Source organism: Chlorocebus sabaeus, chromosome 23, assembly GCF_047675955.1.
Source record: "Chlorocebus sabaeus isolate Y175 chromosome 23, mChlSab1.0.hap1, whole genome shotgun sequence".
NCBI lineage: Eukaryota > Metazoa > Chordata > Mammalia > Primates > Cercopithecidae > Chlorocebus > Chlorocebus sabaeus.
Window position 1 is genome coordinate 43,925,605 of NC_132926.1, and position 15,874 is coordinate 43,941,478.

Genomic DNA, 15,874 nt, shown 5'->3' on the forward strand with positions numbered 1-15,874 from the left:
GGAGTTTGAGGATGCAGTGAGCCTTGATCGGTCCGCGGCCACTCCAGCCTGGATGACAGAGCGAGACTCTTTCTTAAAATAAATAAAATAATGAAATAACAATTTAAAAATAGATAACTTCTATATAACAACCAGGGAATGATAAAATGGTTTTGAAAAAATTCCCAAGAGTTGGTAAGATAGTATATTACTATGAAAGGATAAAAACCAAAAAATGCCGAAAATGTTTATGTAATGTTTAAGAACACTGGGCTTTGGAGTAAAATCTGATTTATAGTCTAGACTCTCTCCTTGGAAGAGTGATAGAACTTCTCTGAGCTTGTTTTTTTTTTTTCTCCTTCCTTCCTTCCTTCCTTCCTTCCTTCCTTCCTTCCTTCCTTCCTTCCTTCCTCCCTCCCTCCCTCCCTCCCTCCCTCCCTCCCTCCCTCCCTCCCTCCCTCCGTCCCTCCCTGCCTTCCTTCCTTCTTTCCTTTTTTTGACGGAGTCTCACTCTGTCGCCAAGGCTGGAGTGCAATGGCACGATCTCGGCTCACTGCAACCTCCGCCTCCCGGGTTCAAGCGATTCTCCTGCCTCAGCCTGCCGAATAACTGGGACTACAGGCGCGCGCCACCACGCCTGGCTAATTTTTTTTTTTTGTATTTTTAGTAGAGACGGGGTTTCACCGTGTTGGCCAGGATGGTCTCGATCTCTTAACCTCGTAATCCGCCCTCCTCGGCCTCCCACAGTGTTGGATTACAGGCGTGAGCCACCGCGCCTGGCCGAGCTTCCGTTTTTCTATCTATAAAATTGGGATAATACGAATATCATAGTGCTGTTTTTAGGATTAAACCAGATTATAGTTGTAAAACGGCAGAACCTGTTGCAGGATAAGCCCTCAATAAATGTGAAATGCTAACAATTATTGTTAAACAAATGTTATATAAAAATGCTCTCACCCTCACCTCCCCAGGCTACCCGGGGTAAGAAAGGGTAGACAAAGAGGAAAAATTCTCCACATGGGGCAATGCATCCTCCTATTTTAAGGAAGAATCCAGAGGCTACCATGCATATACATCACTTTGTCATTCTCTGGTAGAGTCGGCCCTGAAACTACACCCTTTCTATTTTATCCAATCACATCACCCCTAAAGTGAAAGGCACTCCACCCTTTCTTGCCCCTACTCCCACCCCTAGCTTCCCAATTTACTTTTCCCAGTCACTCATTCCCCTCTTCCCCGCCCCGCCCCGCCCAGAGGTTGTGGCTTCTCCCTCGCCCCGCCTACTTTCTAATTTTCCCGCCTCAGTAGCTCTTGGCCACTTAGGGATGTAATTGTTTCTTTTCCCCCGCCTCTTCGTGACGTTATCAGAAATAAGACCTATGATTGGTTTTTCCGGAGCAAGAGCCTGCCAATGACAGGCATATATTTTTGGTGCAGCTGGGCAGCCAGTATTATCGCCGGTGATTGGCTGGAGTGGCCCGAGTCGGGAAAATGGCTGCGAGTACCTCCGTAGTCCCGGTGGCTGTGACGGCGGCAGTGGCGCCTGTCCTGTCCACAAACAGCGATTTCTCAGATTTGCGGGAAATTAAAAAGCAACTGCTGCTTATTGCGGGCCTTACTCGGGAGCGGGGCCTACTACACAGTAGCAAATGGTGAGATATTGGAGTGGGAAGGGATGGGGCTTGAATCCTTGGCCTGGGGGGCTTGTCGAGCTGATCTAGTTTGTGTGGGTGTTCCAGGTCGGCGGAGTTGGCTTTCTCTCTTCCCTCATTGCCTCTGGCCGAGCTGCAACCGCCTCCGCCTATTACAGAGGTAAGGACATGTTTACTCTGAGCGCTCCCCATCAACCCAGGGATGTGCCTCAAGAGCCACTGAGTGCCCAGTCACTGGAGGAGAGCAAACTGCTTAGCAGGAGTGTTTGTAGAGGGAATTCAAGCATTCAAAGAGCTGAGTGTTTTAGAGGGAATTCAAGCATTCAAAGAGCTGAGTGTTTTCAATGATTTTATCCATCTAGTTTTCTTGAGCTTTGAAAGACTTGGTGGTCCTCTTATTTTAAGCTGGAGAGAATTAGTAAACAATTATTGCTTATGATTTCAGCCTTTTAGTGCTTATAGCCAAACCTAGACATAAGAGTGCCTCATAATAGTAAATATTATTGTAAGGAATTATAAGACTATCTCATAATAAATATGAGATAGTCCAAAAGGATGAGAAGAATAAAAAGTTTTGGTCTAGGCCGGGCGCGGTGGCTCAAGCCTGTAATCCCAGCACTTTGGGAGGCCGAGACGGGCGGATCACGAGGTCAGGAGATCGAGACCATCCTGGCTAACCCGGTGAAACCCCGTCTCTACTAAAAAAAAATACAAAAAAACTAGCCGGGCGAGGTGGCGGGCGCCTGTAGTCCCAGCTACTTGGGAGGCTGAGGCAGGAGAATGGCGTGAACCCGGGAGGCGGAGCCTGCAGTGAGCTGAGATCCGGCCACTGCACTCCAGCCTGGGCGGCAGAGCGAGACTCCGTCTCAAAAAAAAAAAAAAAAAAAAAAAAAAAAGTTTTGGTCTGGCGCGGTGGCTCACGTCTGTAATCCCAGCACTTTGGGAGGCCAAGGTGGGCGGATCACGAGGTTAGGAGTTCGAGACCAGCTTGGCCAACACGGCGAAACCCCGTCTCTACCAAAAATACAAAATTAGCCGGACCTCGTGGCGCGCGCCTGTAATCCCAACTACTCGGGAGGCTGAGGCAGGAGAATCTCTTAAAGAACCCAGGAGGCGAAGGTTGCAGTGAGCTGAGATTGCGCCATTGCACTCCAGCCTGAGGGCAGAGCGAGACACTGTCTCAAAAAAAACACAACAAAAAACAGTTAAAAAAAAGTTTTTACAATACCTACACTGTTGTCTGATCAGCATAGCAAGTAATGGTTGAGTTTAGGCGCTGGGTTGAGATCATCCTGGGTTCAAGTGACCTTTGGCAACTTAACCTTCTGAGCCAATTTCCTCATATGTGCAGTGACGATAGTAATAGTACCTATTCAATGGGGATATTGAGAGAAGTCAATGAGATAATAATATAGGCTGCTTAGAAGTGTACCTTGTGCTTGCATCTATATTTCAGTCAAGTTCTTTATTAGTAGCACCAGTGTGGGCAAATGATTTCTAAATGACAGCCTTCTCATCTATAGGTAATGTTAATAATTGCTAGATTTTCAAGAAGATTAAATAAAGCAATAAGTAAAGCATACGGTATACTCTTAGGTAAATTTTTTGAGTCAATCCAATTTATATCTGTCTCACTAGCTTTTACTCCTGTGCCCACTTTCATAATGCCTAGGCCCATTGTTGATCCTGAATAGGATAAATAATTGTTTTTGTTGTTTAAGTTTTAGATTCAGGGGTTACCTGTGCAGGTTCATTACATGGATATATTGTGTGATTCTGAGGTTTGGTCTTCAGTTGAACCTATCACCCAAATAGTGAACATAATACCCGATAGATAGTTTTATTTTGTTTTACTTTTTTTTTTTTTTTTTTCTTTTTTTGAGACGGAGTCTTGCTCTTGTTGCCCAGGCTGGAGTGCAATGGCATGATCTCAGCTCACTGCAACCTCTGCCTCCCAGGTTCAAGCAATTCTTCTGCCTCACCCTCCAGAGTAGCTCAGATTACAAGCACCTGTCACCACGCCCAGCTAACTTTTTGTATTTTTAGTAGGGACGGGGTTTCACCATGTTGACCAGGCTGGTATGGAACTCCTGACTTCAGGTGATCCATCTGCCTTGCCCTCCCAAAGTGCTAGGATTACAGGCATGAGCCACCGCACTTGGCCAGATAGTTTTCACCCTTTGCTTTTCTCCCTCCCGCCTTCTGGAGTCCCCAGTTTCTGTTGTTCCCATCTTTATCTCCCTGTGTACCCAGTGATCAGCTTCCACTTGTAAGTGAGAACATGCTGTATTTGGGTTTCTAGTTCTGTGTTAATTCATGTTGGATAATGGCCTCTAGCTGCATCCATGTTACTGCAAAGGACGTGATTTTGTTCTTTTTTATGGCTGTGTACTATTCCATGGTATATATGTACCACATTTTCTTTAGTGCACCACTGATGGGCGCCTAGATTGATTTCATGTCTTTGCCATTGTGAATAGTGCTGTCGTAAACATGCAAGTGCAGATGTTTTTTTGGTAGAATAATTTATTTTCCTTTGGGTATATACCCAGTAATGGGATTGCTGAGTCAAATGGTAATTCTATTTTTAGTTCTTTGAGAGATCTCTGAACTACTTTGTGAAGAGGCTGAACTAACTTTACAATTCCACCAACGGTTTATAAGTGTTCCCTAAATAGGATAAATAACTATTGAATGAGTAAATAAAGCATATTTATTGAGAAGTAGCGCCTCAGTAAATATCACCCTCTCCTGAGGGTTCATATTATATACAGGGATTTTACAGACATTGCAGAAACCTGACCATTACTGAATTATTGTAAAGTATTAGCTATTGGTTTGTTGAATAGCTTTCAGTGTGCTGTGAGAATGATTGATTCAGCAGCCTCTTTACTAATTTGTTGTGTACTTAGTGTTTTCAGGTCTTCTCTAGGAACTGTCTCTAAAAAAACCCCAGAATAATGTTTTGATCTAAAGTTTAAACTACAGTAAACCTTAAAACTGTGATTTATTTATTTTATTTTATTTATTTTTTTGAGACTGAATGTTCCTGTGTCACCCAGGCTGGAGTGCAGTAGTGTGATCTCCGCTCACTGCAGCCTCTGCCTCCCAGGTTCAATGGATTCTCCTGCCTCAGCCTCCGAGTAGCTGAGACTACAGGCATGTGCCACCACACCCAGCTACTTTTTTGTATTTTCAGTAGAGATGAGGTTTCACCATGTTGGCCAGGCTGGTTTGAACTCCTTACCTCAGGTGATCCACCCACTGAGGCATCCCAAAGTGCTGGGATTACAGGTGTGAGCCAAAACTGTGATTTTTTGTTTGTTTGTTTTGTTTTTTTTGAGACTGAGTCTTGCTCCGTCACCCAGGCTGGAGTGCAGTGGCTCAATCTCGGTTCACTGCAACCTCCACCTCCCAGGTTCAAGTGATTCTCCTGTCCCAGCCTCCTGAGTAGCTGGGATTACAGGCAAATGCCACAAGACCTGGCTAATTTTTTTGTATTTTTAGTAGAGAGGAGGTTTCACCATGTTGGCCAGGCTGGTCTCGAACTCCTGACCTCAATGATCCACCCCCTCAGCCTCCCAAAGTGTTGCGCTGGGATTCACTGCAGCCATAACTGTGATATTTAAAGTTGTTAAAATTCAAGATTATTATGCTGTCCTCAATCTGCATAGTAGATGTTTGTTATAGCTTACTCTCAATTTTTATATTTTATTTTATTATTTTTTTTGATATGGAGTTTTGCTCTGTTACCCAGGCTGGAGTGCGACGGTGCGATATCGGCTCACTGCAACCTCCGGCTCCCGGGTTAAGCGATTCTCCTGCCTCAGCCTCCTGAATAGCTGGGATTACTGAATGCGCCACCACAACCGGCTAATTTTTGTATTTTTAATAGAGATGAGGTTTCACCATGTTGGCCAGGCTGGCCTCAAACTCCTGACCTTAGGTGATCCGCCCGCCTCAGCCTCCCAAAGTGCTGGAATTACAGGTGTGACCCACCGCACCTGGCTTGCTTACTCTCAATGTTATATAAATATTACCCAAGAAGCATGTCATATAAGGCTTTAAACTTGTTATCCTTTGTCTTGGACCCAAAGCTTTTTTTTTTTGAGTCTCACTCTGTTGCCCAGGCTGGAGTGCAATGGCATGATCTCCACTTACTGCAACCTCCACCTCCCAGGTTCAAGTGATTCTCCTGCTTCAGCCTCCCAAGTAGCTGGGATTATAGGCGCTCATCACCACGCCTGGCTAATTTTTTGTATGTTTAGTAGAGATGGGGTTTCACCATGTTGGCTAGGCTGGTCTCGAACTCTTGACCTCAGGTGATCCACCTGTCTTGGCCTCCCAAAGTGCTGAATATAAGATGTGACTAGGACCAATTGTGGCTTCTTGGTTTAAAAACTCAACCTGGCTGAGCATGGCAGCCCATGCCTGTAATCCGAGCACTTTGGAAGGATTGCTTGAGGCCAGGAGTTCCAGACCAGCCTGGGCAACATAGTGAAACCACATCTGTACTAGAAATACATGGTGGTGCGGTGGAACACACCTGTGGTCCCAGTGACTCCGGAGGCTGAGGTGGGAGGAGGATCACTTGAGCCCAGGAGGCTGAGGTTGGAGTGAGCTGAGATTGCGCCACTACACTACAGCCCAGGAGACAGAGTGAGATCATGTCTCAAAACGAAACAAAACTCAGCCAAATGCTAAATGCCTCTAAATTATATGTAATTTTCAGTAGAACGTTCCAGATTCTTCCCATAAGCAAAAACAAAACAAAAAAATTTAAGATAATATAATCCAAATAGTAAAACTTTCTGAATTATAAAGATATATAGACTGTTATGAATATATTTTATGCAGGGCCTATAATATGCATGTATTCATAGGCTTGTATAACCTGAATGCTTCTCATTGTAATCCATTTTGTTTTCCTGATGATGCCTTTCTTGATTTTTTTGTCCCACTCAACAGTAATGAGTATTTCTTACTCAAAAAGGCATAATGCAGGTGAAAGAGTTGGGGGGAAAGAAACAAGTGGTGAGTGGATGTGAAAAGGGCCCCCAGAATCCTAAATTAAATGGCCATATTTAGGACATGTTGATCCAATGAAGAAAGCACTGAGTATGTTTTCGTTCCAGTTTTGTGCTGGTGATGTTCAGGGCAAGAAAGATGAGGAAAATAAAGTTATTCAAATTTTAATTAACTCATCCTTAGAATTTGGGGGATTGGGCCGGGCGCCGTGGCTCATGCCTGTAATCCCAGCACTTTGCCGAAGAGTTCAAGGCGGGTGGATCGCTTGAGGTCAGGAGTTCAAGACCAGCCTGGTGAAACTCTGTCTCTACTAAAATACAAAAATTAGCCGGGCATGGTGGCAGGTGCCTGTAATCCCAGCTGCTAAGGAGGCTGAGGCAGGAGAATTGCTTGAACCTAGAAGGCGGAGGCTACAGTCAGCCAAGATCGCTCCACTGCATTCCATACTTGGTGACAGAGCGAGACTCTGTCTCAAAAAAAAGAATTTGGGGGATTGAATTTTTGTTTTTTGTTTTTTTTTGAGACAGAGTCTTGCTCTGTCACCAGGTTGAAGTGCCGTAGTGTGATCTTGGCTCACTGCAACAAGCGATTCTCCTGCCTCAGCCTTCCGAGTAGCTGGGACCCCAAGCACACAGCACCACACCCAACTATTTTTTGTGTTTTTAGTAGAGACAGGGTCTCGCCACGCTGCCTAGGCCAGTCCTGAACTCCTGAGTTCAAGCCATCCTCTTGCCCTGGTCTCCCGCAGTGCTGGGATTATAGGTGTGAACCACTGCGCCCAGCCAAGGATTATGTTTTTAACTTAAATGTGACATTATCTAATTTTTTTTACCTAGAGAATTATAGCTGTGTTCTGTGCCTTCAGCAATACTAAATTATGACAAAACTTTATTGAAGTACAAAAAACAAAAGTAATTGCACGTAAATTGCATTTATGTAGGAATTTAAAAGACGGGAGAAGGAATAGAATGCCAATATTAATGCTGGATATTTTATGTGACTCACATTTTCCTCAAGTCAAATCTGTAAGGTCAGTATTATTGGCTTCATTTTACAGATGAAGAAATGGATGCTCAGAGAAGCTAAGTAACCTCCCTACCAATGTCCTGAAACCAGGAAATCAAAAAGTCAGAATTTGAATCTAGATCCTTAATACCAAAGCCTATTCAACTTTCTACTACATTTATAGAAACAATACACATTTATGAGTGTGTTGGTTTAGTTTTTTAAAGTTTTCTTTTTTCTCCATCTTTTTATTTTGAAAAAATATTTTAGAAAGAAAAGCAGGCGGGCGCGGTGGCTCAAGCCTGTAATACCAGCACTTTGGGAGGCCGAGACGGGTGGATCACGAGGTCAGGAGATCGAGATCATCCTGGCTAACACGGTGAAACCCCGTCTCTACTAAGAAATACAAAAAACTAGCCGGGCGAGGTGGCGGGCGCCTGTAGTCCCAGCTACTCGGGAGGCTGAGGCCGGAGAATGGCGTGAACCCGGGAGGCGGAGCTTGCAGTGAGCTGAGATCCGGCCACTGCACTCCAGCCTGGGCTACAGAGCGAGACTCCGTCTCAAAAAAAAAAAAAGAAAAGAAAAGCTTGGCCGGGTGCAGTGGCTCATACCTGTAATACCAGCACTTTTTACTCGGAGGCTGAGGCAGGCAGATCACTTGAGGCCATGAGTTTGAGACCAGCCTGGCCAACATGGTGAAACCCCATCACTACTAAAAATACAAAAATTAGCTGGAGGTGGTGGCACACACCTGTAATCCTAGCTACTTTGGCAGCTGAGGCACAACAATCGCTTGAACCTGGGAGGCAGAGATTGCAGTGAGCTGAGATTGCGCCACTGCACTCCAGCCTGGGTGACAGAGCGAGACTCTGTCTCAGAAAAAAAAAAAAAGTTCTGTGGGCTTACTTGGTAATAAAATAAATATATAAAATTATATATATATGCATCTACATATTCTAGGTTTTTAGGAGGAAGAAAACAATCATTTTTCTTTCACATCTTGAAATTAATGAATATACTTTTTAGATTTGAACGTTTTTTGTCCTATTCCCAACCACTTACACAAGCTTGTTTCCTTTTTAGGAGGATGCCCAGGATATGGATGCCTATACCCTGGCCAAGGCCTACTTTGACGTTAAAGAGTATGATCGGGCAGCACATTTTCTGCATGGCTGCGATAGCAAGAAAGCCTATTTTCTGTATATGTATTCCAGATATCTGGTGAGGGCCATTTTAAAATGTCATTCTGCCTTTAGTGAAACATCCATATTTAGAACCAATGGAAAAGTTAAATCTTTTAAATAGCTTAGCAATGGGCCACTGAATGAATGTACTTTATAAATGCTTAGCAATAATTAAAAAAAGATATCATAAATAAAGTTAAAAATGGTGGTACAGAAGAATATAGGAATGACTAACAGGATAAGTAACAACCTGATTATTTGTTTTAGGTTATATAAGGTTCTTCATGCCTGTAAATTAATATTATTGTGTAAGAAGTTAAAAAGCCTGGGCTGACTTAAATTTATAAATTCATTTATCATTTTTATAGTATATTTATTGTTTTTCTTTCATGACTTAAAAATTATGACTGTAAAGGACAATACAAGTAAACCAACTTAATACTGTATTGAATAATAATTTAAGTATAATTTATTATTTTACTTTGAAACATTATGAATTTACTTGCCTACTTTTTCTTAGTTTTTATCTATATAAATTGATTTAAAAAACATTTTATATACTCTCATTTCCTAGTACAGGTTGAGTATCCCTTACTTGAAATGCTTGGGACCAAAAGTGTTTCAGATTTCGGATTTTTTTCAGATTTTTTTTTTTTTTTTCCAGATTTTGGTATATTTGCATTATACTTACTGGTTGAAATAAAAAAATGCTCCAGTGAGCGTCATTGGTGCTTTGAGTGTCATTGGTGCTGAAAAAGTTTTGGGTTTTGGAGCAATTCAGATTTCAGATTTTCTGATTTGGGTTGATCAACTATTAGCATAGCTTGTATGTGTCAAGCATGGTAACTTCTTGCAGTTATGGACTATGTTTAAGTCATCTTTTTTTTTTTTCCCAATTTACCATTTTCACTTTTTTTTTTTTTTTTTTTTTTTGAGATGGAGTCTCGCTCTGTCGCCAGGCTGGAGTGCAGTGGTGCAATCTCGGCTCACTGCAAGCTCTGCCTCCCGGATTCATGCCATTCTCTTGCCTCAGCCTCCCAAGTAGCTGGGACTACAAGCACCCGCAACCATGCCTGGCTAATTTTTTTGTATTTTTAGTAGAGACTGGGTTTCACTGTGTTAGCCAGGGTGGTCTCAACCTCCTGACCTTGTGATCCACCCACCTCAGCCTCCCAAAGTGCTGGGATTACAGGCATGAGCCACCGCGCCTGGCCCATTTTAATATTTTTAAAGTTTACAATTCAGTGGTATTAAATGCCTTTATAATGTTCAACCATCACCATCACCCATCATTAGAACATTTTTTTGTCTTGTGAAACTAAAATTCTATACCTATTAAACAATAACTCTCCATTTTTCCTTTCCCCCAAGGTAGGAACCCTTTGCAACCACTATTCTATTTTCTGTTTCTATGATCTGTACTATAAGTACCTTACATAAGTGGAATCATGCAGTATTAGTCTTTTTGTGACTGTCTTATTTCACTTACCATAATGCTGTCAAGTTTCATCCATGTGGTAGCATATATAAGAATTTCCTTCTTTTTTAAGGTTTAATAATTTTCCATTGTATTTATATACCACATTTTGCTTATCTCCATGAGTTTAAGAAAGATATTTTGAAATTATGGGATTTAAAAAGTTAATCTTTCACATACAATCTATACCTGTGTAGAAGCACTAATCTGGATGAGTTATGGTAGAATAGAACCAACATTTGCTGAAGTTTGGGATAAAATAAACTTCCTTACGGCAAATATATAAAATATAAAAGGAAGCCTGGGCGGCATGGTGAAACCCCGTCTCTGCAAAAAATATAATAATTAGCCAGGTGTGGTGGCGTGTGCCTGTGGCTCCAGCTACTTGGGAGGCTGGGATAGGAGGATTGCTTGAGCCCAGGAGGTGGAGGTTGCAGTGAGCCAAGATTGCACTATTGTACTCCAGCCTGGGCAACAGAGCAAGACCCTGTCTCCTAAAAAAAAAAAAAAAAGAAAAAAGAAAGTCTGGATGTTTACTTCTTAACCTTTTATTTGAAAATAATTCCAAATTGACAAGTTGCGAGAATAAGAATAGTACAAAGAATACTCATGTACTTTTTTTTTTTTTTTTGAAACAGAGTCTTGCTCTGTCGCCCAGGCTGGAGTGCGGTGGCGCGATCTTGACTCACTGTAACCTCTGCCTATGGGGGTCAAGCGTTTCTCCTACCTCAGCCTCCCAAGCAGCTGGGACTACAGGCGCACACCAGCATGTCCAGTTAATTTTTGTAATTTTAGTAGAGATGGGGTTTCACCATATTGATCAGGCTGGTGTTGAACTCCTGACCTCAGTTGATCCACCCGCTCTGGCCTCCCAAAGTGCTGGGATTATAGGTGTGAGCCACCATGCCCGGCACTCATGTACTCTTTATGCAGATTTGCCTATTGTGAACATTAATCCTATTTGCTTTATCATTTCTCTCTATCTCTACACAATGTGTGCATACACATGGAATTGTTTAACTCTGAACCGTTTGAGAGTAAGTTGCAGATATCATTGTTCTTTACCCCTAAATGCTTCAATGTGTTCTCTTTAGAATAAGGACATTTTCTTAAATAACCACAACATAGTCATCAACTTTAGTAAATTTAACACCATATTGTTAAATATGGTATTTGATACCATATTTAATCTATTATCAAATTCCAAATTTATTTATTTTATTTTTTTAATTTGAGATGGAGTCTAGCTCTGTCACCCAGGCTGGAGTGCAGTGGCCTGATCTTGGCTCACTGCAACCTCCGCCCCCCGGGTTCAAGTGATTCTCCTGCCTCAGCCTCCTGGGTAGCTGGGATTACAGGTGCTCGCCACCATGCCCGGCTAATTTTTGTATTTTTTAATAGAGTCGGGGTTTCGCCACATTGGTCAAGCTGCTTTGAAACTCCTGACCTTGGCTCAACCCTGTAATCCCAGCACTTTGGGAGGCCGAGACGGGTGGATCACGAGGTCAGGAGATCAAGACCATCCTGGCTAACACGGTGAAAGCCCGTCTCTACTAAAAAATACAAAAAACTAGCTGGGCGACGCGGCAGGCGCCTATAGTCCCAGCTACTCGGGAGGCTGAGGCAGGAGAATGGCGTAAACCCGGGAGGTGGAGTTTGCAGTGAGCTGAGATCCGGCCACTGCACTCCAGCCTGGGCAACAGAGCGAGACTCCGTCTCAAAAAAAAAAAAAAAAAAGAAAGAAACTCCTGACCTTAGGTGATCCGCATGCCTCGGCCTCCCAAAGTGCTGGGATTATAGGCCTGAGCCACTGCACCGGGCTGAATTCCAGTCTTGTCAATTGACCCAGCAGTGTCTTCTATAGCATTTCCCCCTCAGTACCATCTGGAATCAGTTGTCATGTCTCTTTAATCTCCACTAATCTGGAACAGCCTTATTTGTCTTTTACGTCATTGACTTTTTTTGAAATTTATGGTTCTTCCCTCCCTGTTTCTTTTTCTCTTTCTTTTCCTTTTCCTTTTTTTTTTTTTTTTTAAATTAATAGACTATTTTTTAGAGCAGTTTTAGGTGCACAGCAAAATTGAGCAGAAAGTACAGGAGTTCCCATATACCTCCTTCTCCCCTCTCACAGAGCTTCTCTCACCATCAGTATCCTGCACCAGTGTGATATATTTGTTGTAATCAGTGAACCACTATTGACGCATCATATCAACAAAAGTCCACAGTTTACATTAGGGTTCACCCTGTGTTGTACATTCTGTGTGTTTGACTTCTTTTCCCTTTCTATTTCCCCTTCCTTTCTTTTCCCTCTCTCCTTTTTTCACATATTCTTGGTATGTGAATCTTTCCCTTTTGTTAATAGAACATTCTTCATTTTGGATATGTCCGATGTTTTTTCACAGGGCATTGCATCTAGTGTTACACAATGCCTATAAGCCCCTCACTGCTAATGTTAATTTTAAGCATTTGATGAAGATGTTATCCATTTTCTCCACTGTGTAGTTACTGTTATTTCCCTTGCAACTCATCAATAATCTGTGGGGATACACTTTAAGACCATGCAAATATCTTGCTCCTCATACAACTTTTTCTCTAAATTTAATATTCATTGTTAATTTTTATCTGAAGCAATCTTTACTATAATGTTGCAGAATGATGATTTTCTACTCTAGCATTCTGTCTACATTTACTACTCAACCTTTGGCATTCTACTTTAAGAAAGAACCTTCCTTCCCTTTCCCCATTTATTTATCTATTTAGTATCAGTATGGACTCATGGATTGCTATATTTTTAATTGTGCATAATTCATTACTTAATTATTTTGGTGCTCAGATAACTCCAGATTTGGCCAGGGAGCCTCTGAAGAGTTATTTAAATTTAGTGACCAGCTGGGCACAGTGGCTCATGCCTGTAATCCCAACACTTTGGGAGGCCAAGGTGGGCAAATCACGTGAGGTCCGGAGTTTGAGACCAACCTGGCCAGCATGACGAAACCACATCTCTACTAAAAATACAAAAATTAGCCAGGCGTGGTGGTGGGTGCCTGTAATCGTAGCTACTCGGGAGGCTGAGGCTGGAGAATCGCTTGAACCTGGGAGGCAGAAATTACAGTGAGCTGAGACCATACCACTGAGCTCCAGCCTGGGCAACAAAGCAAAGTGAGACTGTCTCAAAAAATAAATAAATAAATAAATAAAATAAATAATTAGTGACAGAAAATAGATGCCATTTTGTTTGAACTTGGCCCTTTAGGTAGGATCAGGATGCTAGTTTTAGAATATGTTTTAGAATAAACTTAAAAAAGACCTATTTGTTGATTTTCTCTTACAGTCTGGAGAAAAAAAGAAGGATGATGAAACAGTTGATAGCTTAGGTACGAATGTTTTTCTTTTACCTTTTGACCTAAAAAGCAGGGTTGCAAACTTAAATGCCTCCAAGAGCCAGGCAGGTAATATGAGTGGTCTGAGGATAACCATTACAAATTGGAACGCACCTGGTTCATCTCAGCTGCCTTGTACCTAGCTACAGCTGAGGGCTGTCTTGGGGGAATCTGGGCTTGGGCTTGGTATTGTGAGGGCTTTCTTCCCTTGGCCCTTCTCTGTTCTCTGCAACCTGAAGCTAGAAATTTAGTTTTAGTTGAGGTTTTTAATTTTTAAACATTCATAACGAATTGAAATTAAAAAAAAAACTGTATGGGTCTAACAGAGTATGACTGTAAACCCATTAGTAGTTGCAATATCTGGAGTACAGTAAATGGGTTGTGTAAGATATCATTGGTACCTTGTATTTGCTAGAGGTATCAGGTGTAACTTTCATTGATGCTAAAGAGAATATGCATATGAAAATGAGCTGGGTACAGTGGCTCACACATGTAATCCCAGCACTTTGGGAGTCTGAGGCAGGAGGATCACTTGAGCCTAGGAGTTTGAGACCAGCCTGGGGAACATAGTGAGACCCTGTCTCTAGTAAAACAAGTAAATAAATAAAATAAGAAAATCAAAACCAGCATCCTAACCTTAGAACAGAGACTCTGTTTCTTTCCTAGGCCCCCTGGAAAAAGGACAAGTGAAAAATGAGGCTCTTAGAGAATTGAGAGTGGAACTCAGCAAAAAACACCAAGCTCGAGAACTTGATGGATTTGGACTTTATCTGTAAGTGTTACAGTAATTTGGAACTTTCTGTAACATATTCTCCTGAGTAGAAAGGAGCCATTAAATAGCATTAACTTCTGTGATTGTTTCTTTTTTTTCCCCAGGTATGGTGTGGTGCTTCGAAAACTGGACTTGGTGAAAGAGGCCATTGATGTGTTTGTGGAAGCTACTCATGTTTTGCCCTTGCATTGGGGAGCCTGGTTAGAACTCTGTAACCTGATCACAGACAAAGAGATGGTAAATTGTGATGAGCTATGTGAAAAACCCTCTGCTTCAAGCCTTCTATAATTCTGTAGTAATATAGGGGTGGGGGAAGTTTTAGCAGGCCTTTGGTTATAGTTCTCTCTTTGCTGTGCGTCTGGTGTCTTTCACCGTTTTGGAATTAAGTCTTTGTTTGAAAGACTGATGACTAGCTCTTTTTCAGTAGTTGCTGTTGGATTTGTATCCAGTTATACTAGAATATTTTTTTCATATTCATATTTTCACATTTCAGTTCTACTGTGACTTGTTTTTGTTTTTGTTTGAGATGGAGGCTTGCTCTTTCACCTAGGATGGAGTGCAGTGGTGCGATCTCGGCTCACTGCAGCCTTGCTTCTCGGGTTCAAGCAATTCTTCTGCCTCAGCCTCCCAAGTAGCTGGGACTACAGGCACGCACAACCATGCCCAGCTAATTTTTGTATTTTTAGAAGAGATGGGTTTCACCATGTTGGCCAGGCTGGCCTCAAACTCCTGACCTCAAGTGATCCTCCTGCCTCAGTCTCCCAAAGTGCTAGGATTACAGGCATGAACCACCATGCCCAGCCTACTGTGACTTATTTTGTAGACTGAATGTTATTATAGTTTCTCCCCTAATCTCAAAGATGCTATGGGAAAGGTTTCTCTGCTATCAAGAATTGTATTAAAACATTATGGCCGGGTGCGGTGGCTCATGCCTGTAATTCTAGCACTTTGGGAAGCCAAGGTGGGTAGATCACCTGAGGTCAGGAGTTCAAGACCAGCCTGGTCAACATGGCGAAACCCTGTCTCTACTGAAAATATAAAAATTAGCCAGGTGTGGTGGGTGCCTGTAATCCCAGCTACTTGGGAAGCTGAGGCAGGAGAATCACTTGAACTTGGGGGGAAGAGGTTGCAGTGAGCCCTGATGGCGCTACTTCACTGCAGTCTGGGCGAAGGAGCGAAACTCAATCTCAGACAAACAAACAAACAAAAAAACATTGTTTAGGCCTCTTCTGAGCTATCATGGATTCTGTAAAGATTTGGAAATTTGCTCATTAAGGAAATAATGTATATTAAGTTGTTTTTAAACTCTAGTCATTTTATTAGCTATTAGTAGAGGACATTGTGTATAGTGTTTATTTTGCTATTCTTCAGTAGCTAATGGAAGCAACAGTATACTT

At 42.2% G+C, this 15,874-nt stretch overlaps 1 protein-coding gene across 1 annotated transcript in view; it reads left to right on the forward strand.

Moving 5' to 3' along the window:
- Positions 1 to 1,433: 1,433 nt before the first annotated feature.
- The window catches only part of CDC23 (cell division cycle 23), a 33,741-nt gene continuing 19,300 nt past the window's right edge, over positions 1,434 to 15,874 (forward strand). The window contains exons 1-6 of the mRNA XM_008014580.3: positions 1,434 to 1,631; positions 1,719 to 1,791; positions 8,748 to 8,885; positions 13,657 to 13,699; positions 14,372 to 14,477; positions 14,582 to 14,714. Coding sequence (XP_008012771.1) covers positions 1,471 to 1,631; positions 1,719 to 1,791; positions 8,748 to 8,885; positions 13,657 to 13,699; positions 14,372 to 14,477; positions 14,582 to 14,714 — 654 coding nt within the window. The 5' untranslated portion in view covers positions 1,434 to 1,470. The remainder of the gene's footprint in view (positions 1,632 to 1,718; positions 1,792 to 8,747; positions 8,886 to 13,656; positions 13,700 to 14,371; positions 14,478 to 14,581; positions 14,715 to 15,874) is intronic.